The sequence below is a fragment of the Pan paniscus genome, chromosome 23 (genome assembly GCF_029289425.2).
Source record: "Pan paniscus chromosome 23, NHGRI_mPanPan1-v2.0_pri, whole genome shotgun sequence".
Lineage (NCBI taxonomy): Eukaryota > Metazoa > Chordata > Mammalia > Primates > Hominidae > Pan > Pan paniscus.
Window position 1 is genome coordinate 28,842,878 of NC_085927.1, and position 22,491 is coordinate 28,865,368.

General features: G+C 46.0%; 1 protein-coding gene across 7 annotated transcripts in view; it reads right to left on the bottom strand.

Annotated features, from left to right (window-relative positions):
• The window catches only part of CLTCL1 (clathrin heavy chain like 1), a 114,604-nt gene that overhangs the window by 41,656 nt on the left and 50,457 nt on the right, over positions 1–22,491 (bottom strand). For 4 of the 7 annotated variants that reach the window (XM_063603360.1, XM_063603361.1, XM_063603362.1 and 1 more), the window contains exons 5-19: positions 20,616–20,729; positions 16,978–17,151; positions 15,790–15,987; positions 14,703–14,903; positions 14,447–14,599; positions 13,759–13,881; positions 11,118–11,255; positions 7,796–7,927; positions 7,499–7,663; positions 6,733–6,913; positions 5,171–5,334; positions 3,945–4,070; positions 3,212–3,354; positions 2,638–2,872; positions 1,146–1,268 (exon numbers count right to left, since the gene is read on the bottom strand). In XM_063603360.1, the coding sequence (XP_063459430.1) occupies positions 1,146–1,268; positions 2,638–2,872; positions 3,212–3,354; positions 3,945–4,070; positions 5,171–5,334; positions 6,733–6,913; positions 7,499–7,663; positions 7,796–7,927; positions 11,118–11,255; positions 13,759–13,881; positions 14,447–14,599; positions 14,703–14,903; positions 15,790–15,987; positions 16,978–17,151; positions 20,616–20,729 (2,370 nt within the window). The remainder of the gene's footprint in view (positions 1–1,145; positions 1,269–2,637; positions 2,873–3,211; positions 3,355–3,944; positions 4,071–5,170; positions 5,335–6,732; positions 6,914–7,498; positions 7,664–7,795; positions 7,928–11,117; positions 11,256–13,758; positions 13,882–14,446; positions 14,600–14,702; positions 14,904–15,789; positions 15,988–16,977; positions 17,152–20,615; positions 20,730–22,491) is intronic. The other 3 variants (XM_034949276.4, XM_003814040.5, XM_034949277.4) reach the window with 1 other exon arrangement.

The window sequence follows — 22,491 nt, forward strand, 5'->3', positions numbered from 1 at the left end:
TACAGGCATGCGCCACACAGCATGTTTTCATATTTTTAGTAGAGATGGGGTTTCACTATGTTGGCCAGGCTGGACTTGAACTCCTGACCTCAAGTCATCCACCCGCCTCGGCCTCCCAAAGTGCTAGGATTACAGGCGTGAGCCACCATGCCTGGCCTATTTATTTATTTTTTTGAGATGGAATCTCTGTCTGTCGCCCAGGCTGGAGTGCAGTGGCACGATGTCGGCTCACTGCAACCTCCACCTCCTGGGTTCAAGCGATTCTCCTGCTTCAGTCTCCTGAGTAGCTGGGATTACAGGCATGCGCCACACAGCATGTTTTCATATTTTTAGTAGAGATGGGGTTTCACTATGTTGGCCAGGCTGGACTTGAACTCCTGACCTCAAGTCATCCACCCGCCTCGGCCTCCCAAAGTGCTAGGATTACAGGCGTGAGCCACCATGCCTGGCCTATTTATTTATTTTTTTGAGATGGAATCTCTGTCTGTCGCCCAGGCTGGAGTGCAGTGGCACGATGTCGGCTCACTGCAACCTCCACCTCCTGGGTTCAAGCGATTCTCCTGCTTCAGCCTCCTGAGTAGCTGGGATTACAGGCATGCGCCACACAGCATGTTTTCATATTTTTAGTAGAGATGGGGTTTCACTATGTTGGCCAGGCTGGACTTGAACTCCTGACCTCAAGTCATCCACCCGCCTCGGCCTCCCAAAGTGCTAGGATTACAGGCGTGAGCCACCATGCCTGGCCTATTTATTTATTTTTTTGAGATGGAATCTCTGTCTGTCGCCCAGGCTGGAGTGCAGTGGCACGATGTCGGCTCACTGCAACCTCCACCTCCTGGGTTCAAGCGATTCTCCTGCCTCAGCCTCCCAAGTAGCTGGGATTACATGCGTGTGCCACCATGTGCGGCTAATTTTTGTATTTTTAGTGGAGATGGGGTTTCACCACGTTGGCCAGGCTGGTCTTGAATTCCTGAGACCTCAACCGATCCACCCACCTCCGCCTCCCAAATTGCTGGCATTACAGGCGTGAGCCACTGCCCTCAGCCAAGATGTTTTAAATTAAAAATGAAACCAGTCACTTGAGCCACAATGATGATCAGACGGCAAAATGCAGGTGTGCAGACATACCCATCTCTGTGCCTCACCTGGTCAATTAGCTGTCTCCTGGATGGGTTGGTCTCCTCAAGGACGTGAGCCCAGAGCTCCGGATCCTTTCTGCATACCAGGTAGCGGGCCTCGCTTTTGAACAGAGAATTCTCATTGCACACCTGAAATGAGCACACTCATGTGTGTGACACAGCAGCCAACCAGCGGAAGCTGCTTGGGAGGACACACCCCAATTCGTTCCCTGTGTGCCTGATAGTGGTTTGGTGGACAGTCAGGGCCCAGGCAAGACGCTATGCTTTGACATGGGATGAGCAGCATCCTACAGGGTTAACAATGGACTCAAACTACCTCAAAATGCCCTTTCCAAGTTTACAACAGCTCCCGGGGATGTGCCACATATCTGGCCAGTAGGACTTCCTGCATTCAGGGACATGCTCTGTCTCCCATTCTGTCTGATACAGCCACTAGCCATGGGAGGCTACTGAGCCCTTGAAATGTGGTGCGTGACAGGAACTAAACTGGTAATTTTTAATTTAGTTAAATTTAAGTACTCATATGTAGCTAGCTTTAAACCATCTGTAAAATGTTATCAGAACAGCCTAGAACTGGTATAAAACAGCACAAACACTGCAATGTTTCAAGATCTAAAAACTGTAAACTGTGCTTTCACTGGTAGATCTGGAGACCTTTTTCTGAATGTTATAACAGATCTCCAAAACACCAACAGTCCACTGGAATGTTCTAGCGTGTGCAGCACTTGCTAAATCCTGGTGAGGATCAGATCTGTTGAGTGCCAGATGCCCGGCACAAGGCTGAGCGGCGTGCACACGTGCTTGCGGATGCAGCACAGTCTGCCTGTGTATCACAGGAAAAGCCCGAGCAGGCTGGTGTGGCATCAACCTCACAGGTGCCCTATTCATGTCTGGATTTTTAGATCAAATGATTAGGTAGGAACAGTTCATACAATTCAACCTAAACATGTAATTATATGTGGATCCAAGCCTGGGCAGATGCAGGCAAAAGACCTGGGCAGATGTCTCAAGGAGGGGCCAGCAAGAGCTCATTGGTCAGGTGATGGGGAAGGGCTTGTGTAGAGGGTTACCCCAAAAAGGGGGCATGAAGTACAAGGGCACTCGGGACATGAGGCACCCAGGGAATTGCAGGCCTCTCCAGGTGGGGTGGCAAGATGGATGGCTGATCAAGTTCGGGAGTTGGGAAAGGTGGCAGTCCACAGAGGAGCTCACGAGTCAGGCCAAGGAGTTCAATTCTGCCCTCAAATTACCAGGCAATAGTAAGGACTGTAAGCAGAGGGATGATAAGTCAGGTTCAGGGCCAACTGGTCTACAGGTACAATGCATACAAATTGCATGAGCAAGTTCCCAAAAGCTGTGAGAATCACAAGGAAATAATCTCATGACCTGCCATCTCCAGGTGCACAGAAAGCCCTGATCAGCTCCCCACAGGCACACCTTTGAAAGCTTCCCTGGGAGCCCAGGGTTACATGGGCAGCTCAGCACATCTGCTACCCACCTTGATGAGCTCAAGGTCACACTGCCCCCGCTCATAGGCAACACAGGCCAGATGGGGGTCTCGCTTCTCACAGTAGCGGCCCACCACGCTGCTGTCATAGTAGGCATTCTCTCTCAGGAAGCACTCGGGGCTGTTGTTGCTGTCGATGTAGATTTTAGCCAGTGCATTGTGAGTGGCAGGCTCCTCACAGCCTTCCTGAATCTGGGACTCCAGCCAGGGAAGCAGCAGCTTGAGCCTTTGAAAGAAGGAAGGTGCTGTAAAGTCTCAAGGCTACCACTGGAAGTCTTGAGGGCAACTCCAGGGCTCTGACAGATGTTTCCTGAAACAAAAAATCTCAGAGTCCATTGACTTCAGGTTGCTCTAGGGACCAAGATGGACCTGGTTTCCAAACTGATTTCTACTGTTAGGTTTTCCCCCAAGGTCTTCACAGTACCAATAGCAAGTAACTCATTGCTACATCTAAGATGTGTACATGAACGACCAGCTATAGAGACAGTCCTGGAGAATTAGACAGAAACAACAACAGACACTAGAATCCAGGGGTAAGAGAAAACACCAAGTAAGGACACCTTACCTATTTCTTTTTTCTACTTCAGCCACCAACTCATCAGTAGAGAACTGTCCTCTCACTGCCATGATTAAGTGTTTAATCACTTCCTCAGAACAATCCACATCAAGCAGCCCTCCAATCACAGCTGGGGTCCGGCTAGGGTTGACCTAGGGTAGTCAAGGTCAAGTAACTTCAGTGTTGCAAACACAAGTTATTGTTAGAAGCCTCCTACGACGTGGACAGTTTGGGCAAAACCCTGAAAGGGCTCCTGTTTAGCACTGCGCTGTGTCCCACCAAAATTCACCTGCTGATGTCCTAACCCCCAGTGGGATTCTACTTGGAAAGAGGGTGTTTAAGAAGGTAATCAATGTCAAGGGTGGGGCCCTAATGTAATGGGACTAGTGTCCTTCTAAGAAGAGGAAGAGACACCAGGAGTGCACATGCACAGAGGAAAGGCCCTGTGAGGGCACAGCCAGGAGGCTGTCTGCAAGCGTGGGAGACAGCCTTCACCAGAAACCAGCCCTGCCGACACCCTGATCATGGAGTTCCAGCTTCCAAAACTGTGAGAAATAAATGTGTGTTGTTTCAGCTGCCTGGACTGTGGTCTTCTACTCTGGCAGTCTGAGCACACGAACCCACCACCCTTCAAAATGATAGTCTCTGAAATGTCAGGTGTTACAGGCAGCCTCTGAGGGGAAGACTGCCACTGACTGGGGCCCAGAGGCAGCCGGGTGTCACTCCAGGGAGCCAGCAGTACCTTCTGCACGTAGATCTCAATGTACCTCTGCAGGTTGTTGTGGTATAAATATAGGACAAGGTCATGGACAAAGCCAAAACGATCACACACGATGATGAGGGGAAGCTGGTCTGTGAGCTTGGCCTCCTGAGGATTAGAATGCACAGAACAAGTCAGGGAGTGGAGAAACCAGACAGCCAGATCTCGGACTCATTGCACACATGGGACGGCTCTGTCTCTGCAGCAGAGTGACACACAGGAGACTCCGAATGAGACTGCTCTAAATAGGCTGTCGTTTTGTGGTATGGCGTTTGCTTTGGGAAATAAGTGAGAGAAAGATATTAGTATTTGGTTAAAGACTGCTACATTTGGCATTAACATTCCAAATCTGGACAAAAATATCTTTTAAGACAAGCAGCTCATTATGTGCAAACCCAACAGAAACCAGGCCATTCTCAAGAACAGCACACCTGCGGTAAGGGCTGCCTTTTCAGACACGCAGCCGCAGGCCATGGAAACACACCCGGCCACCATTCCCAGATGATGATGGCACTTGGGTAGGACAGCCACAGGCCACCACAATCATGCCTCCCCTCATGTGGTCCTGTGCCTAGATCACATTTTGAAGTTTTAAGTGTGGCCACATGACCTCATTTCCTCCAATGGAACGTGAATCCAAGCGTCATCTGCCACTTGCAGGCCTCGCCCATAAAAACCACCTATGCTGGTTCCTCTGTGCTCTTCCCTTCCTCTAGCTGACTGGGAAGACGACATCCAGGTGAGGTGCTGAACACGGCAAAGCAGCCATGAACCTGGTCCTTGAAGTACAGTCGGAAGGAAAGTCACCCCACTGACCTCCAGCCTACCCTGGACTGCCACATAAGGAAGTAGGCTTCCTGTTCTTTATGACACTAGTGCTGAGAGGTCTACTTGTTTCTGCAGCTTTGCCTGCCTAATTGACAATGGCACTAATGGGATGTTGATGAATTACAATGCAGCAATAAACTAACTCCCTCCACTCACGTGCCAGATACTTAGAGCACAGCCTCAAGCTGCTTTCCACACTCTTAAAACGATAGAAGGGTTACTTTAGAACTTTAAACCATAAAGTGGAGCTCTGTCCCTGGGACTAAGGGGTCCCTGGCGAGACAGATCCAGCTTCCTGCCCCTGGGACGTCCTGCGGATGGTCTGCCCCACCTGCCATCAGCAAGGGCAGCTCATGGAAGGAGGCAGCGCTGGAACACACCTTCAGGAAGTTCTTCACACGCTCTGGGTTGTAGCAGCTGCTCTCTCGGCATATCCTCTCCACCTCCTTGATCTGCCCTGTCTTACAGGCAGCCTGAATGTATTTCAGATGCACATCTGGGTCTTGGCTGAAGTTCACGATTGAGCCCAGGAAGTAGAAGAGGCCTATGAAGAGAGACTATTCCATTTTTGTCCTTGTAACACCTGCCTGTCTCCTCCATAGCTGCTGCCCACCTTCCCTCGATGACCCTGCTCCACTCTCCAGGGACCCACAGCACACTCAGAACTCATAATCAATATGCCATTTGTCTGTTTTGGCAGCTCCCAAAAATAGCTAGTCGGATTTCCATTATATTTGGCAGGTATACCTGGCATGTTTTGATGTAAAATACTAGATATTTGGTACAAGTGAAATTCCTTTTGTGGGCCCAGGTATACCTAGATAGTCGTCATCAAGAGTAATTCCCACTGAGGTAATCTGAGACGGTGGTGGGACTGCTTCTCTAAAAAGACACATCAAGGGACAGAGAAATAAGCCATGGCCTCCAGGAGGAGGCCTGCAACTCAACACAGAGCTGACAGTGACATGGGCACCACATGCTGAGCCCCAGGGTGAGCCCCAGAGGACAGCATTCACAGAGGCTAATGATGTTCCTCATCATTACAGAGGCCAGCCAGGAGGCACCAGTAACAACAGGGTAGGACACATCTGAGAAGGCCCCTCCCTGTCGAGGTCTTTCACTGTAACTGTGAGACCCTGATGCTAGGAAGGGAATGGGCAGCCCCTGGGCTGATGGTTCTCCACCAACCTACTCTACTGCCCTCTCCCAGCCCAGCTCCACTCAATCGTCTGCCATGGTCTTTCCTACAGGGGTGTCTTCTAAAGAGAAGGCCAGTTCCCTGAGGACAGGGTCATGTCCCACCCTCCACCGATGCCCCAACCTCACTGGACACATGGCAGTGGCTTGATGCCTAGACAAATGCTTAGTCTCTATCCTGGGTGGGCCAGACAGCCCCCATCTGTCCCTAACAAAGCCACTCCCATCCCAACTGCCCTAGAACACTTTTTTGGTGTGATGTCCAAGAAGGGGGAAAGGAAGACAACCAGGTTACCTTGTCAGCCCCCCACAATCAACTGGGTAGCAGACACCACAAAGCAATGCACCCTCTATCGTGGGCTCTCATTTAGGAGAGGCCCAAAGAGCCTCCCTCCTGGGGCTGTAAAGACCAGACATCAGGCCCTTTCACTGTACCCACGACATAGGCTTTTAGATGAATTCTTGCAGACTGTGCTGCGTAGAAACACCGGGCTCCATAAGTTTCTCCATCCCATCACCAACCAACCTGATTTCTTCCTTTGGAAATACCAAAAAGGTTACTGAAGCTGAGGGTGCACATGAGATGGCAGTAGCATTCTGCCACCGACTGAGCACCCAAGGCAGCCAGTGCTGCATCCTGCCTGGCTTTGCAGGAAGGCCGTCTTAAGGCGGGCAGGTAGGCAGCAACACCTGAGAAAGGAGGTGTAGTCACATGGCGGGGTCGGCGAGAGGCTGCATGGTTTACCTTTGTAACTCTTGAAGGATTCAAAGAGCTCCACCAGGGCCTGCGTGCCCAGCTGCTCGTGGTACTTAGAGGCCACCTGCACACACAGCTGAAGGTTCTGTCTGATGTTAGCAGACAGCATGGCACGCAGACACTCCACAGAATCCTCCACCGATAAGGAGCCAAAGAAATTGACAAGCCACTGGGAACAAGGAAGAGTCTGTCCACAACGATGCACCACTGTAAAGACTGCTAACACTTGGAAAATAACTAGGTCATTCTCCTGTTCCCCTGAGTGTCAAAAATACAGAGAATTTCCACATAAAGGGGTTGAAAAGCAACTATCCATCACGGGAAAAAGTAGGAGCAAGGAGTAAAGCTGGGAAAAGACACTGATCTAAACTGTTCACCTGGAATATTCCACAGATGATGCTAAAACTTATTCCATAAATTGGAACACAATAGCTAGTTTAGCTTTGCTAATGGTTTCAGACAGTCCTGTTAGGTTGTCAATGTTAAAAGGTGACCAGTATACTCCTGCTATTAGACTAAGTCAAAGGTGGATATCAGAAAGAAAGGTGCTACAGGGCCCAGACATGCTGCTGAGCAGATAAACTTTGTGCGTGGGCTGAATTAGAACTGCTTTTGGTAGTAAAGTATGGTAGGTTAGGGCAGTGACAGGCTCAGGCCACAGTTCCACAATCACCAACAGGTGAACACTGGGGAGCATGTGACATTAATTGCATAGACAACAGCCATAATAGGAGTGCCCAGGGGTACACAGTACCTCGGGATTGAGGAGGTGAGTGTGGACCACAGCCCTCTTGATGTCATAGAGGTCGGTGTAGTGCTCCAGTGCTTGCTGCAGGAGGCCTGCCTTCTCACAGAGCTGGGCAATGTGGGCCCGGTCGTAATGAGTAAACATTTTATTTCCAAGGATGGCATCTGCAACCTATGAAACAGGGAGTTCGGTGAGAAGCCCTGATCAATGGCAATAACTTTTTAAGACCAGCTGCTCAATCTTGCCCCAGGGTAGGGTATAGCCTGGCAACCAGAACTCACAGGCCCCTGTCCACATCCATACCTCTGTGGTGGCAGCAGTGCTTGTGGGTCCCAAGATCCCTGGCTGTCCTTCAAGCCATCTTAGGCCCTTTGCACAAGGCTTCATTCTCCCATGTTGCAGCTGGGCCAAGCCCATGTGGTCACAGAGTTGGGCCTGTGAGAAAGGCTGAGGCTCCATAAAGCCCTATTACTGGGATGAGTCCAAGTCACTGTTGCAGCTTTTAAGCAATCACATTCTTTTTTTCCTTTTTTTTTTCTTTTTTTGAGACAGAGTCTCACTCCATCACTCAGGCTGGAATGCAGTGGCACAATCTCAGCTTACTGCAACCTCCATCTCCCAGGTTCAAGCGATTCTCATGTCTCAGCCTCCCAAGTAGCTGGGATTACAGACGCACACCAACATGCCCGGCTTATTTTTGTATTTTTAGTAGAGACAGAGTTTCGTCATGTTGGCCAGGTTGGTCTCGAACTCCTGACCTCAAATGATCTGCCCACCTTGGCCTCCTAAAGTGCTGAGATTATAGCCGTGAGCCACCGTGCCCAGCCAGCAATCACATTCTTATAGGGTTTCCATGGCAAGATCAATGTGAGGGCTCAAGTCTACCGATTCTCCTTGAATGAGCTCAAGCCTTAGATTAGCAATGACCAGAAGGAGACCTGAACAAAACAAATCCCATTTGTGCTTACTAGACTTCTCTACTAGGCTAAATACAGAACTAGGAGTTGGGGATTGCATTTAAAAAACAATGAACACTCCTGGAAACAATTTTGATGAGGCATAAAATCTTTTTTTTTTTTTTTTCTTTGAGACAGGGTCTCACTCTGTTGCCCAGGCGAATGGAGTGCAGTGGTGCAATCTCGGCTCACTGCTGCTTTGACCTCCCAGGCTCAAGCAATCCTCCCACTTCAGCCTCCCAAGCAGCTGGGATTACAGGCGCATGCCACCACACCTGGCTACTTTTTTTTTTTTTTTTGAGATGGAGTCTTGCTCTGTTGCCAGGCTGCAGTGCAGTGGCATGATCCCACCCTGCTCACTGCAACCTCCGTCTCACGGGTTCAAGTGATTCTCCTGCCTCAGCCTCCCAAGTAGCTGGGACTACAGGCACGCGCCACCACACCCAGCTAATTTTTGTATTTTTAGTAAAGACAGGGTTTCACCATGTTGGCCAGGCTGGTCTCGATCTCTTGACCTTGTGATCCACCCGCCTTGGCCTCCCAAAGTGCTGGGATTACAGGTGTGAGCCACCGCACCTGGCCCACCTGGCTAATTTTTATATTTTTTTGTAGAGATGGGGTTTGGCCGTGTTGTCCATGCTGGTCTCAAACTCCTGGGCTCTGCTCACCTTGGCCTCCAAAAATGCTGGGGTTATAGGCGCGAGCCACTGTACCCAGCCACTAAATATTCTCTTGAAGTAAGTAATTTTTGGGCTAAGACTGGATAGGTCAACACAGCAGCCTTGCAGCATGGCTGAGTGAGTGCTCCCTCAGTATCTAATGATGGTCTTGACAAGCTACACTCCTGGGTGCCTTCCCCTGCCAGCCGGCACACTCTTTCTTATTCCTTCTAGGATCTGCATCACCAACCAGGTATGGCCACAGAGTGACCACAGCCACTGTCACACACCAGACCACTTCAGAGTGATGCACAGAGTTGACGATCAAACACAGTACTAAGAGTAGTGCTTTAGAACATCTAGCACTTACCTGAGTCTCCTATCCTTTGTTTCCTTCAGGTTTATCTTTACTTCTTGTTTTCAAACATTTTCTCCTCATAGCAACAGTGTATTTTATAGAACGTAGAAACCATCACGCAGTCCCACTGCCCAGAGAAGACTGCCAGCATCCTGGGGCACTAAGCCAGAGCCTGCTGGCACCTCACCCAACTACTTGTTTCTCCTTTAGGGTCTGGGCATTCCTTAGGGTCTGTCAGCCAAGTTTCTGAGTGACACTTGGTGTGTTTCAAATCTCATTCACCAAAAACGGTTACATACACTCACAAAGTCATGAGAGTCCAGTAGACCCCAAGCAGCAAATTAACAGCACTTTTATTTCCTAGAGTTGGAATATGACCCACTTCTTAGCAGCTAACTTGTAGATTTGAATAAATTGAGGTAACAGAACAATATACTTAATATGTTGTTTCCTAATTATAAAAACAGTAAGTGATTATTAAAGAAAAATCAGAAGAGATAAGTAAAGAACAAAGTGAACTTGTACAATCTTATCCACTTAGTACCATGGTGAACAGCTTGATATAAACTCCTCTAAATCCCTTTCTTGTATATATATCTAAATTTAACCCAAAATAGCACAGACATGTGATTTGATTATACCTGCTCCCACAAGTTTCAGGCCAACAAATGATGCCTCACCACAGTGAGATACCACTGCACGCCCATTAAGATGGTGATTACTATTATTATTATTTTAGACAGGGAAGATGTGTTGGCAAGGATATACAGAAATTGGAACAGCTGAGCATTGCTGGGAAGAATATAAAATGGTACAGCCTCCTGGAATACAGTATGGTGGTTCCTCAAAAAGGTAAACATAGAATTACTGTAGGACATGATCCAGCAAGTCCACTTCTGGGTATATGCCCAAAAGAATTAAAGCAGGGTCTCAAAGAAATCTTTGTACACCCATGTTAACAGCAGCATTATTCACAATAGCCTAAAGGTAGAAGCAACCCAAATGTTCATCAATGGATGAATGGATAAACACATGTCATATATACACATGGTGGACTATTACTCAGTTTCAAAAATGAAGGTGTTTCTAACACATGCTACAACATGGATGAACCTTGAAAATAATATGCTAAGTGAAAAAAGCCAGGTAAAAGGACAAATATTTTGTGGTTCCATGTATATGAAATATCTTGAAAAGCCAAATTAATAGAGACAGATTAGAATGGCAGTTGTCAGGGGCTGGGAAATGAGGAGTCACTGCTTAACAGTTACATAGTTACTCTGGGATAATAAAAGTTCTGGAACTATGTAGTGGTAATGGCTGCATAGCATTGTGAATGTTCTTAATGCCACTGTATCAGACACTTAAAAGTTGTTAAAATGGTAAATTTGGTTATGTATATTTTACCACAATGAAAAAAAGAAGAAAGGAAGAAATGCTGCCCTAATTAGAACTGTTTCCATGAAAGTCCTGTATCATGATTTCTGGAAAATCCTTTTAAGGAAAGTCATGGAGAATGTCCACTGAGAAGTACAAGATAAACATCTGGCACAAGCCCAGCCCAGTCCAAAGCCACTGTGCTCAAGTCTGCAAACCCACAGAGAGGTGCCACAGGTGCTCTGCCTCTCGGTGTTAGCCTACAAGTCACTGACCTGGGGTGCATGAACAAGGTTCATCTCCAACAGCCATGTCTGCAGGAGTCCCTCAGCTGGGCGATTATTCTTCAAGGCATCCAATAAGAAGGAAGTACACTGCTGAATTAAACTGTTTTCCATGAAAATGTCCACAATCTGAAACATATCCAAGCCACATTTTCACTCAGTATGTTTTCATTCAGTGTTTCATTTTCCTATTGAAATAGTTCCTGAAATATTATCTCATTTAGAAATTCAGCAATTAGTTCCTTCCTTTGTTTTTTTTTGTTTTTTTTTTTTTGAGATGGAGTCTCGCTCTGTCACCCAGGCTAGACTGCAAAGGCACAATCTCAGCTCACTCCAATCTCCGCCCTCCACCTCCTGGGTTCAAGCGATTCTCCTGCCTCAGCTTCCCAAGTGGCTGAGATTACAGGCACCCGTCACCACACCCAGCTAATTTTTCTATTTTTAGTAGAGACAGGGTTTCACCATGTTGGTCAGGCTGGTCTCGAACTCCCGACTTCAGGCGATCCGCCCGCCTCGGCCTCCCAAAGTGCTGGGACTACAGGCATAAGCCACTGCGCCCGGCCCCTTTCCATTTTCTTCTGTCATCGCAATTCACATACAGCCAGGTGTGGTGGCATGTGCCTATAGTCCCAGCTACTCAGGAGGCTGAGGTGGATGCATTCCTTGAGCCCAGGAGTTGAGACCACTGTGGGTAATGCAGTGACCTCATCTCAACAACAACAACACAATTCATGTAATTTATGGTCATTAATTTATTAATAATCTTGCAAAATCATATCACCTACATCATACTTATCAGTGAGGTATTTTACTGAAGTATATGAAAGGGAGTAACTTTTATAACATATGAACCCCCAAGCAGTAATCATACATTACTTAATCACATCCTAGAGGCAGCTGTGATGCTTAACTTTAGGTGTCAGCTTGACTGGATTAAGGAACACATAGAGAACAGGTAAAGCATTCCTTCTGGGTGTGTTTGTGAGGGCATTCCCAGAGGAGACTGGCATGTCAGTTGGGGGAACAAGTAGAATGATCCACTCTCAATGTCGGGGAACACCATCTAATCGGCTGGGGGCACAAAAAAGGAAAGAATAGATTTCTTCTCTCTTTCTCCTGGAGCTGGGACATTCTCCACCTCCTACCTTTGGACATCAGAACTCCAGGCTCCCCAGCCTTTGGACTCCAGGACTTACACCAAAGGCCCCCCAGGGTTCTCAGGCCATTGGCCTCAGACTGAGAGTTACGCCTTCAGCTTCCCTGGTTCTGAGGCTTTCAAACTTAGATTGAGCCACGCTACCAGAATCCAAGGTCTCCTCTAGCTTGCAGACAGTCTATCACAGGACTTCTCAGCCTCCATAATCACGAGCCAATTCTCCTAATAAACTCCCTCTCATATATCTGAGATAGGGTCTCACTCTATTGCCTAGGCTGAAGCAGTGACAAGGTCACCACTCACTGCAGCCTCAACCTTCAGGGCTCAAGCGATCCTCCCATCTCAGCCTCCTGAGTAGCTGGGACCACAGGTGTGCACCACCATGCCTGGCTAACTTTTAAAAAATTGTTTGTAGAGATGGGGGTCTCACTATGTTGCCCAGGCTCCCTTTCATATAGCTATAGCTACGCTATTGATTCTGTCTCTCTGCAGCATCTTGACTAACAAAGCAGCTGATACTTGATATCTAACTCATATATATCATTATATTATTGGGGCACAACTGGGAAAATGCAAATATTTACTTAGACAATTATTAAAGTTAAATTGATGTTAATTTAAATAATTAATATGCCTTAGTAAGATGTGAAATATAGGAATAAATTTAATAATTGTTTTTGAAGGACAGCTTTACAGGAAAATAAAAAAGAACTTATTAACTGTGGAACTTCTCATAAAGTATGAGAAGTTTATATTTTGAACAACTTTAAAATATGAACTGTAAACAAGATGTGAACTGGAAATTTCTTTCCTATTGAAAGCTAAGTAAATTTGTCTCAAATCTCTTATTCATGTTCTCCAAAATATCTGCAGATTCCCAGATGTACAAACACATACAACTGCACTTATTTCTAAACAGTTGTTGGTTCTGATGCCTTGCTTCAAGCTTTGTTACACATCTATATATCATCAAAGCTCCTTGTACCAATTTACTGAAAGTGACTTGTCATGTGTTTACATCTAAATTTTAAGTAGGTTACAATAAAAAACAGGCTGATGCTCACGTAATCCAGGTCAGTCAGACACCCACAGGATGAACATCTGGGGGACGCAACAGCACTAGCTCCTGGTGCTCAGGCCAACGGTCAGGGAGAGACAATGATGTAGTAACTGGGGTGGGCCAAGGGATGGAGGGCTGGAACCTAAATGACATCCTCACACCCTACACCATCACCACCCAAAGACACAAACCCAAACAAACATTCTCTAAAGTACTTCAAAACAAAGGAAGCAATGAGTACTCACATAGTAAAGACTAGAAGACAAACTCCCCAAGTACACTAGATTTTTTAAAACTGGAAGATTAACAGCAGATGAAGAAAAGCATTGAGACAAGTTAACAGGAAACGAATCAAAGAAATCTTCTAGATGGCTCTAAAAAGCCACAAAAAGTTGTCCAAAACTGCCTACGCTCACCTGGCTAATGTTGGCCAGCGGCTCCTCGTCCTGCACTAGCATTCGAGAAAACTGCAGGCCCTGTTCCGGACTGATCTTCATTACACCCCTCAGCAGAAAGATCCAGTCTGGGGTGTACCCAACCTAGAAGCAAGGGAGCACCAATCAGGAAAATCAATGAAAAACCCTGGGCATTAGAAAAGGAAGTTATCCATCCTTTGTTTTAAACTCGTGTTAACAAAGAAATGAGCAGCAACATTATCATGTGTAGGTACCACCTTCTGCCAAACACAATATCCAATTAAATGAATTGATTTCATGTACATGGAAGGCACAATTAACTATACAAACAGCCCAGACCACAAAGAAGTTTCCTGATCTGTGTGCAAACACAGCCTGCCAGTAAGCACACAGGGATAAGATCTGGGAGTCTGCCAAAATATCAAATTAACATACAGAAGGAAGAGAGGGAGAGAAAAAACAAGATAAAGCTCCCAAATAAAACGAAGATGGAAGGACTGGAAAACTAAGGATAATAAAAAGCTGAAGAGAATAAAATATGATCATTATGAATAAAGATCCTAACAGCAACATTGCCAACTCTCACACCAGAGGACTTACAAAGAAGGGTATTTTATAAACTTTAAAATCAACAACCACTCAACCACACGTGAGTAATCTGAGATGCCAGTGGTTCAACACACATTACCTTTTTGGCATAGAGCACAATTTTCTGGAATTGGCCTGTTTCTGCAAAACACTGGATCACTTTGCTTGGCACATTTGCCCGAAGGTACACACTCAGAGCGAGCATGGGGTCAGTGGTTTTGACCAAGTCTCCGAGCTCCTCTGAGCACTCCAGCTGTGGTATGCCAAGGGACAAGGCAAAGTTAGGAGGCAGGTAGGGAGCCTGGACCAAGTTTTCAAGCTGTGCGGGGGGGCTACGAGCTCACAAGTGTTTCTACCTTATCTTCTTTCAGCCACTTCTCTAGGAGTTGCTTATGCCCCTGCTGAAGAACCAGATGGCAAAGTTCTAAGGATTCAAGTTTATTGAGCTGACCCTGGTCGAGCAGGATTCCGAAGTACTGCAGCAATGGAGAAGCCTGGCCAGACTGAGCGGGTATACTCTGGAATTTCTGGACCGTCTCTCTGGTACGCAGGATTCCCTAATAATAAATGGAAAAATAGGTCATTGTGTTGTAATCACAGGGGATCCCTTCACTCAACTTCCTTGTATGTAAAAACAAAAATCTGCCAGTGGAAATTCCACACTGCTCTGTCATAGACAAAAAGTCCTCTACCAAGGCAACTGCTTCTATCTTCAACAATAACCATAAGTATAGGGGAATCTAGGTCCTCCAGGTGGCTTCACACTTAGGGTCTTACTTCTCCCCCAGCATGCTGCAGTAAGAATTCGGCCTCTCAATCAGTCTTGTAGTAGTGAAGTTCTGCTATCATTATATTCTAATTCAAAATACTCAAATGCACAGATGAAGGCTAGAAATGGTTTGTTCACAACTACCCCTTGAAAGACAAGAAAAATTCTTTCAAGGACAAGCAACTTGAAAGTCTTTATCTACTCAGGAACAGATCCGGTCTCTGAACAATTTATCCAAATGAAATAAACCAAAGAAAAAGCCATATGCCGAAATGCTATATTCTAAAAGAGTGGAGAAAGTCCAGGGTAGGACTATCGCTAGATAAAACAGGGAACAACCACTTGATGTATTGTACAGTTGCATATTTGACAACCAGGTAGCAAGAGTGGAAAATGCTAAGTTACAGAAATGTGAAACTGTATCTAAGCTGTTGGGTGAGAGGTAGGTATGCACACAAAGTGGGAGGCGTGAAGAAGTGCTGATGCAGCAAGAGTGTGTTTTTTGTTTACTTCCTTTACTGTTATGCCATTGGTGTAAAAATTTTAAACTAAAAACTCCTAACATAACACTAATAGACTGCAATATCACTAGTGAAATGCTTTTATGACTTATTTTCCTCTCAAGGTTGGTTCTTAACACTCAGAACACTTGAACAGTATTCAAGGTTTATCACCTTTGGTGCAGACGCTGCAACTTTGGCGGCTTCAGCATAGCTGCCCTGTGCAAAGAGGGTATTGAATTTTCTCACAAACAACTTCTCTGCCCCAGCCAGGTTACTACGAACAGCCAAACGCAGACCAAGGTCTGGATTCTGAAGCACGTTGGTTGCATAATTCACAATGTTATCTTCCTCAACACAAACTGACAGTACCTGTAAGGACACAACAAGTGAGAGCGGCCCGGCCTAGAAGAGTGCTCCACCATCCCTCTGCCATGTTCCCTCCCGATGCTGGAGTGGTAGCCACATTCTCAGGCGAGTGTTGAGCACACCTGTGATGGTGGCCCTCACAGTGAAAGGAGGCAAAGCAGCCAAAAGCCAAATGGTAACAAAACAGAACAGCACAGGAGTCTATGTAGTTATTAAAGTCACACAGATAAGTGTGATGCGTTCTGCGCTACAGCAAAATGACCTATGTGGATGGAACTGACAGTTTTTCTTCTTAAACTTTTTATTTTTAAAGTACAGAGTTTCTTCCTTTTTTAAAAAATATTTTTGTAGAGACAGGGTCTTACTATGTCGCCCAGGCTGGATTCAAACTCCTAGCCTCAAGCAATCCTCCTGTCTCAGCCTTCCAAAGTGCTGGGATTATAGGAATCAGCCACTGATCCCGACTTTTTTTTTTTTTTTTCCCTGAGACAGGCTGTCACTGTTTCACCCAGGCTGGAGTGCAATGGTGTGATCACAGCTCACTGCAGCCTCAAACTCCTGGGCTCAAGCCATCCTCCTGCCTCAACCTCCCATGCAGTTGGGATTACAGGCATAAACTATTGTGCCCACCCAAGAGTTTCTTCTTTTAACTATCTTTTTCAACTATGGTTGAGAAAAGTTACTTAAATACCATAGTATCTGCTTTTTCAACCCTCTCCAGTTAGGGTGTGCATGGTATAAAGACAATGTGCATCAGAACTGCTGTTCTATATGCAGGAAGGAGCTGCTCTCCTCCTGGAATCAATCCTGTGTTAGGAATGGTGCTGTCTGAAGAGAGGAAGTGTCAATATGAAGGAGGAGACATGGGTTTAAGTTTAATAACAGGAACTATTAATAGCTACACCCAGCTGCTTTCCTAGAGAAGGGGGAAAGTTTAAACGCCAGTCCCTAATGAATGGAAAAGGTAGAAAATGAAATGTCAGAGTTACACACCTGTCCCTTTTTGTTGACACCAATAATTCCAGAGGTTGGTTTGTGTGGAGCAGTGACAAATATTGTGTCAGCACTAATACGGTTCATGCAGATGCACACGCCAGACTCTAGGTCGTACAGATGAAGATAGCCATACTTTGTGATCAAGTAAATAACACCATGTTTAGCTCCAATCTATAAGAAGACAGAGAGCAAGAGGTTGGAAAGTAAGGAGGAAAAGCCATGCGGGTAAAAAGAGCTCACAAATGATAAAGAGGATTCTTGTTTGTTTGTTTGTTTTTTGAGATAGGGTCGTGCTCTGTCACCCAGGCTGGAGTGTAGTGGTGCCACCATAGCTCACTGCAACTTCCGACCTCTGGGCTCAGGTGATCCTCCCATCTCAGCCTCCAATGTAGCTGGGACTACAAGTGTGAGCTGCCACACCTAGCTATACAAGGATTCTTCAGTTTCTCAGGCTGAGAGATTACTGGTGGGAGCAATGCTTTCCTGAGACATGGATTCTAAGTTGTACTTGATTGAGAATTAGTTTTAAAGACAATATTTTGTCCAACCACTCTCAAATAAAGGTCCAATAAACTCAGGCTACTCCATTTATCTTTCAGGTAGAGCGATCCTTTCACAGTTTATCGAACCCCTTTAAGCAAGCTGTGAGTTCATAAGAGAAGGGGAAAGTTCTGGACAAAGACCTCAAACGCCAAGATGATGTTCCAGCATGCCTTCTACCACCACTTATTAACCTTTGAGTTTTGCCAAATGCTATTAACTTTTACAGAAAAATATTTAACACACAAGAAAACCTGAAGGGGCTGGGGAGAAAAAACAGATGCATTTGCCCAACCAGATTATTAAACATATATATTAAAACAGACAGTAATTTTTGAAGTATGATTTTACCATTGGAAGAGACAGAGAGAGAAAATAATTAAGAGCCCTGAAAGAGAATGAATCATATATGAGAATTTATTAAGAATGAGTGTGTGGTGGCTAATGACTATAGTCCCAGCTACTTGGGAAGCCAAGGCAGGAGGATCACTTGAGCCCAGGAGTTTGAGTCAAACCTGGGCAACGTAGCAAGACTCCAACTCTAGAAAAATAAATAATTAGTAGGTAACATATTAGTGGAAAACAGGCACTTTAATCAATATATAACATATATTATTAATATAGTTAGCTAGCTATCTGGAGATGGAGGTAAGAGTAAAGAACTGAATTTCTATCTTACTCTTTAGATCAAAGTAAATTCCAGATGGGTCAAAGATTTTAAATAAAAAACAAGGACAATTAGGATAGGAATGAAAGAAAATATAGGTAAATGTTGTGATCATCTTCAGGTGCAGAATTAGTCTCAAAACATGATACCACTGCCACACAAAAATGCAGCACTTCCATAAGGTGCCACATATCACAAATTACGACTGGGAAAAATATTCAAAATACATCAGACACTTAGTACTCTACAAGTACAAAAAGCTCTTACGAATAAGGTAAAAATCCTGGAGTTGGGCACAGTGACACACACCTGTAACCCCAGCTGCTTGGGAGGCTGAGGCAGGAAGATCGCTCGAGGCCAGGAGTTCAAGACTGGCCTAGGCAACATAGCAAGACCCCATCTCTACTTTTTAAAAAAAGATCCCAATAGAAAAAAAATGCAAAGATTAGGAAAAGGCAATTAACCGGATACATATGAGTGGCTGATACATCAATTCTGCCTTGATGGTAACCAAGGGAAAGACATCACAACATGGGATGCTGTCCAGCTACCACCGGCAGCATCAGTAGGAATGTGAACTGGCCAGCATGGTCAGGAGAGTCTGTGATGAGAGTGTGCCCCTGACCCAGCAGTTTAATTTCTAGGAATTTATCCTCGGACTTTTAGACTAACACACAAAGATGTATGGAGCACAATGTTCCTTATAGTGTTTCTTGTAAACGTAAATACCAATCAACAGGGGATTGTTTAAATGAGTTGTAGCAAATCCACAGAACAGATGACACAGACAATAAAATACATACATTATGTTACTGGAACAGAATGATCTACAACATAGCTAGAGGAGTTTATACAGCAGCAAGGCTAGTGCAGAGCCATTTTCATAAGAGTCCATCTGTATAAATCTGCATAAATGTATGCATGTTAAGTTACTTCCAAAGGGGTAGCCAAATTATCAGCAGTGCTAGGATTTCAGGTGATATTTAATTCTGCTGTTACATTTATTGATATTATTAGAAATGTACAGATAACATATTTTATGAGAACGAAAGAGTAAAAAGGAGAGTAGATTATATAATCTTACATATATAATGTGATGCCAATTTTGTTCAGAAAAGGTATAGATCTAAATTTTTTATAAAACAAATTGTAAGATTTTTTATTTTTATTTTTATTTATTTATTTATTTACTTTTTGGAAATGAAGTCTTGCTCCAGGCTGCGGTGCAGTGGCATGCAGTGGTGTGATCTTGCCTCACTGCACTCTCTGCCTCCCGGGTTCTAGAAATTCTCCTGCCTCAGCATCCCATGTAGCTGGGACTACAGGTGCACACCGCCACGCCCAGTTAATTTTTTATATTTTAGTAGAGACGGGGTTTTACCATGTTGCCCAGGCTGGCATCGAACTCCTGAGCTCAGGCAATCTGCCCGCCTCGGCCTCCCAAAGTGCTAAGATGACAGGTGTGAGCCAACGCGCCCGGCCAAGATTTCTTATATATTTTACATCCAACTGGTTTATCTACAGAGGAATGTTTTCTTTTTAAAAAAATCTTTTAATTTTTATTACTCAAAAAAGCTCCATTTTTAATTTAGCTTTCTGACTCTGTGCCTTTGACACTTCCACAACAATATTCTGCTCCTCAATAAGGAAAGCACACTTGATCCTGTCACGAACACACTTAGCACACACGGAACCACCACAGGCCCTGCTGACATGTGTTTCTGTTTTAGGGAACCTCACAAGAACTTCAGGTCTCATAGCACGAACTCCTCGAAGTCTGGCTAGGCACATGCCACATGCAGGTTCAGGTGTTTTCCCAACCTTCTTGATGTAAAGGTGAACAATTCTCCCACCAGGGGCTTGGGACTACCTAGTTTCACTAGAGGCTGCATGTCAAAGGCTGGGCCATTCTGAATGCCAGCTCAAAGGACTGTCCCTGGGAGCTCTAGGCTCCCTCAATGGCAGCCAACTGTAAAGGAAATAAGTGTTTTATTCTTTTTTTTATTATTATAAGTTCTGGGTTACATGTGCAGAACGTGCAGTTTTGTTACACAGGTATACACGTGCCCTGGTGGTTTGTTGCACCCATTAACCCGTCACTTACATTAGGTATTTTATTCTTTAAATATTCTCATACCACAGTGAACATCTAATCTTTTATAATAAGAAGGAAAGAGCTGAGGACTTTGATGTGTGACTTGGCAACGTCTTCCTGCTGCCCTAACTCACCCTCATGCCGGGCATTCCTTTCTACGAACAGGGCTTTCCCAGCTCACATGCCAAAGCCTTAGGCCTCTAAATGGGTTTGAAAGCATCACAGTGGCAGGAGACAGCAGAAGCAGACTAAAAATGGCAGCCTCCTGTATCTTGGGAGGTGCTAGAGTAGATTTTAGGACATGAAGATGTTTAGAGAGCAGCACATTCGTACCTGCATAGCCACTGGAAAATCATTCTGTGCCTCTGGAGGAAAAAACACATCCACTGCTTTCTTTACAAAAGGTTGGTTTCCCGCTGCAGGCTGTCCAACTTCAATGATGTGCAACTAGAAGAGAGATTTTAGGTCAATCAAGGGGACCGCCTGTGGTGGTGGGCAAGTGCTAGTCAAGGCACAGAGGCAAGTGGAGCCTCAGCTCCACACACTGGATGATTAACGCTAAAAGTCACATTCAACCAAAGCAGAACAACCCCCTTGTCGGAGTGCCTGTGATTATCCAATAACCTGCTGCCCACCACCAAGCATGGCACAAAGGGCCAATGCCAGGCAGCCTGGAGCCTCAGTTCCAGCACAGTGGCAGAGTCACTTCCCCTCCCCGGGCCTGGACGCCGATGAAACAAAGGGCTCCAGTCAGAATCTGCTGTCCCTTCCAACTCTGCTCTCTGCCTTTCTGGGTATGGCCCAGACTCACACAAGCCTGTTAGTGCAAGATCTCATCACTGGAGGCCAAACTCACGAGACATCCTCACCATGGCACAGGCCTGAGGTTTTCAAGGTTGTGCTGGGCGGGGGTAAGAATCTGATGAGGGAGCCCATCCCTGCCTTATGAGAACAGCTCCAAGTTCCTGACCTATGCCAGTGCCTTCCCTATAACTTTCTTTTTTTTCTTTTTTTTTTTTTTTTAAGATGGAGTCTCGCTCTGTCGCTCAGGCTGGAGTGCAGTGGCGCGATCTCAGCTCATTGAAACCTCTGCCTCCCGGGTTCAAGCGATTCTCGTGCCTCAGCCTCCCAAGTAGCTGAGATTACAGATTACAGATGCATGCCACCACACCCGGCTAAACTTTGTATTTTTAGTAGAGATGGGGTTTCGCTATGTTGGCCAGGCTGGTCTCAAACTCCTGACCCCACCTCGGGTAATCCAACCCCACCTCGGCCTCCCAAAATGCTGGGATTACAGGCACGAGCCACCACGCCCAGCCCCCATAACTTTCATCTAAAGAAAAAATATTATAACTAACACAAGTCCACAACAAAATCCAAAATGAAGGGTAAGAGACACAAAACAAGGGTGGGAGGCTGGGCTTAGAGGACACAGACAAGGGTGTCTATGGAGGGGCAGTCTGGGTTTGCGGTCTGGGTTTGGCCGGGCAGAGAGAGGAGGGAAACACCAAAGGGGCTCAGATAAGGAGGGGAGCAGCACTGAGAGCCGGGCCAATGGGGGAGGCTGAGCGGCAAGCATGTGGGTGCTCCTGTGGGGACAGAAGTCTGTGGATGGGGAATAGAAAAGTCTTGCACTGGGAGCTTTAAGGCAGATAAAAGGTAGTTTAGGAAAATTATCTGGCTAGGCCTATTGGTAAGAAGGCGTGAAGCAGGTCTGAGGACCTAATAAATGGCTATTCTGTAACCCAAATGTGAGGTGAGAAAGGCTTAGTGTACCACAAAAGGGTAAGTCAGATGTGGGACTTGTTAAAGGTCAGACAGTGACGAGAGAATAGAATGGGGCTTGACTGCTATGGGTTCTTGCTCGGGAGCTGAGAAGGGTGACACTGCCAGCAGGAGCAGAGGCACAGAAAGGACACCAGGCTCTCAGGGCAGCAGCAGGAGGAGGTCGGCAGAAAAGAACTGTGTCCAGGCAAGCTCCGCCCCACATGTGGAGACAGCTGGCCAGTCCCAAAAGGACAGGTGAGTCCTGAAAGGAAGGTGCATGCCTGGGCACAGGCGGGGCAGGCACCCTCCCAGGACCCCACACGCACCCTGCAGCCGGGAGGACCGAGTCTGCCACAAGACACAAGGCCGCTCCAGGACAGGTACTGTCAGGAAACCGCATTTCCCAGGCTCTCTGGGTCACAGAAGACCTCCTGGTCCATCT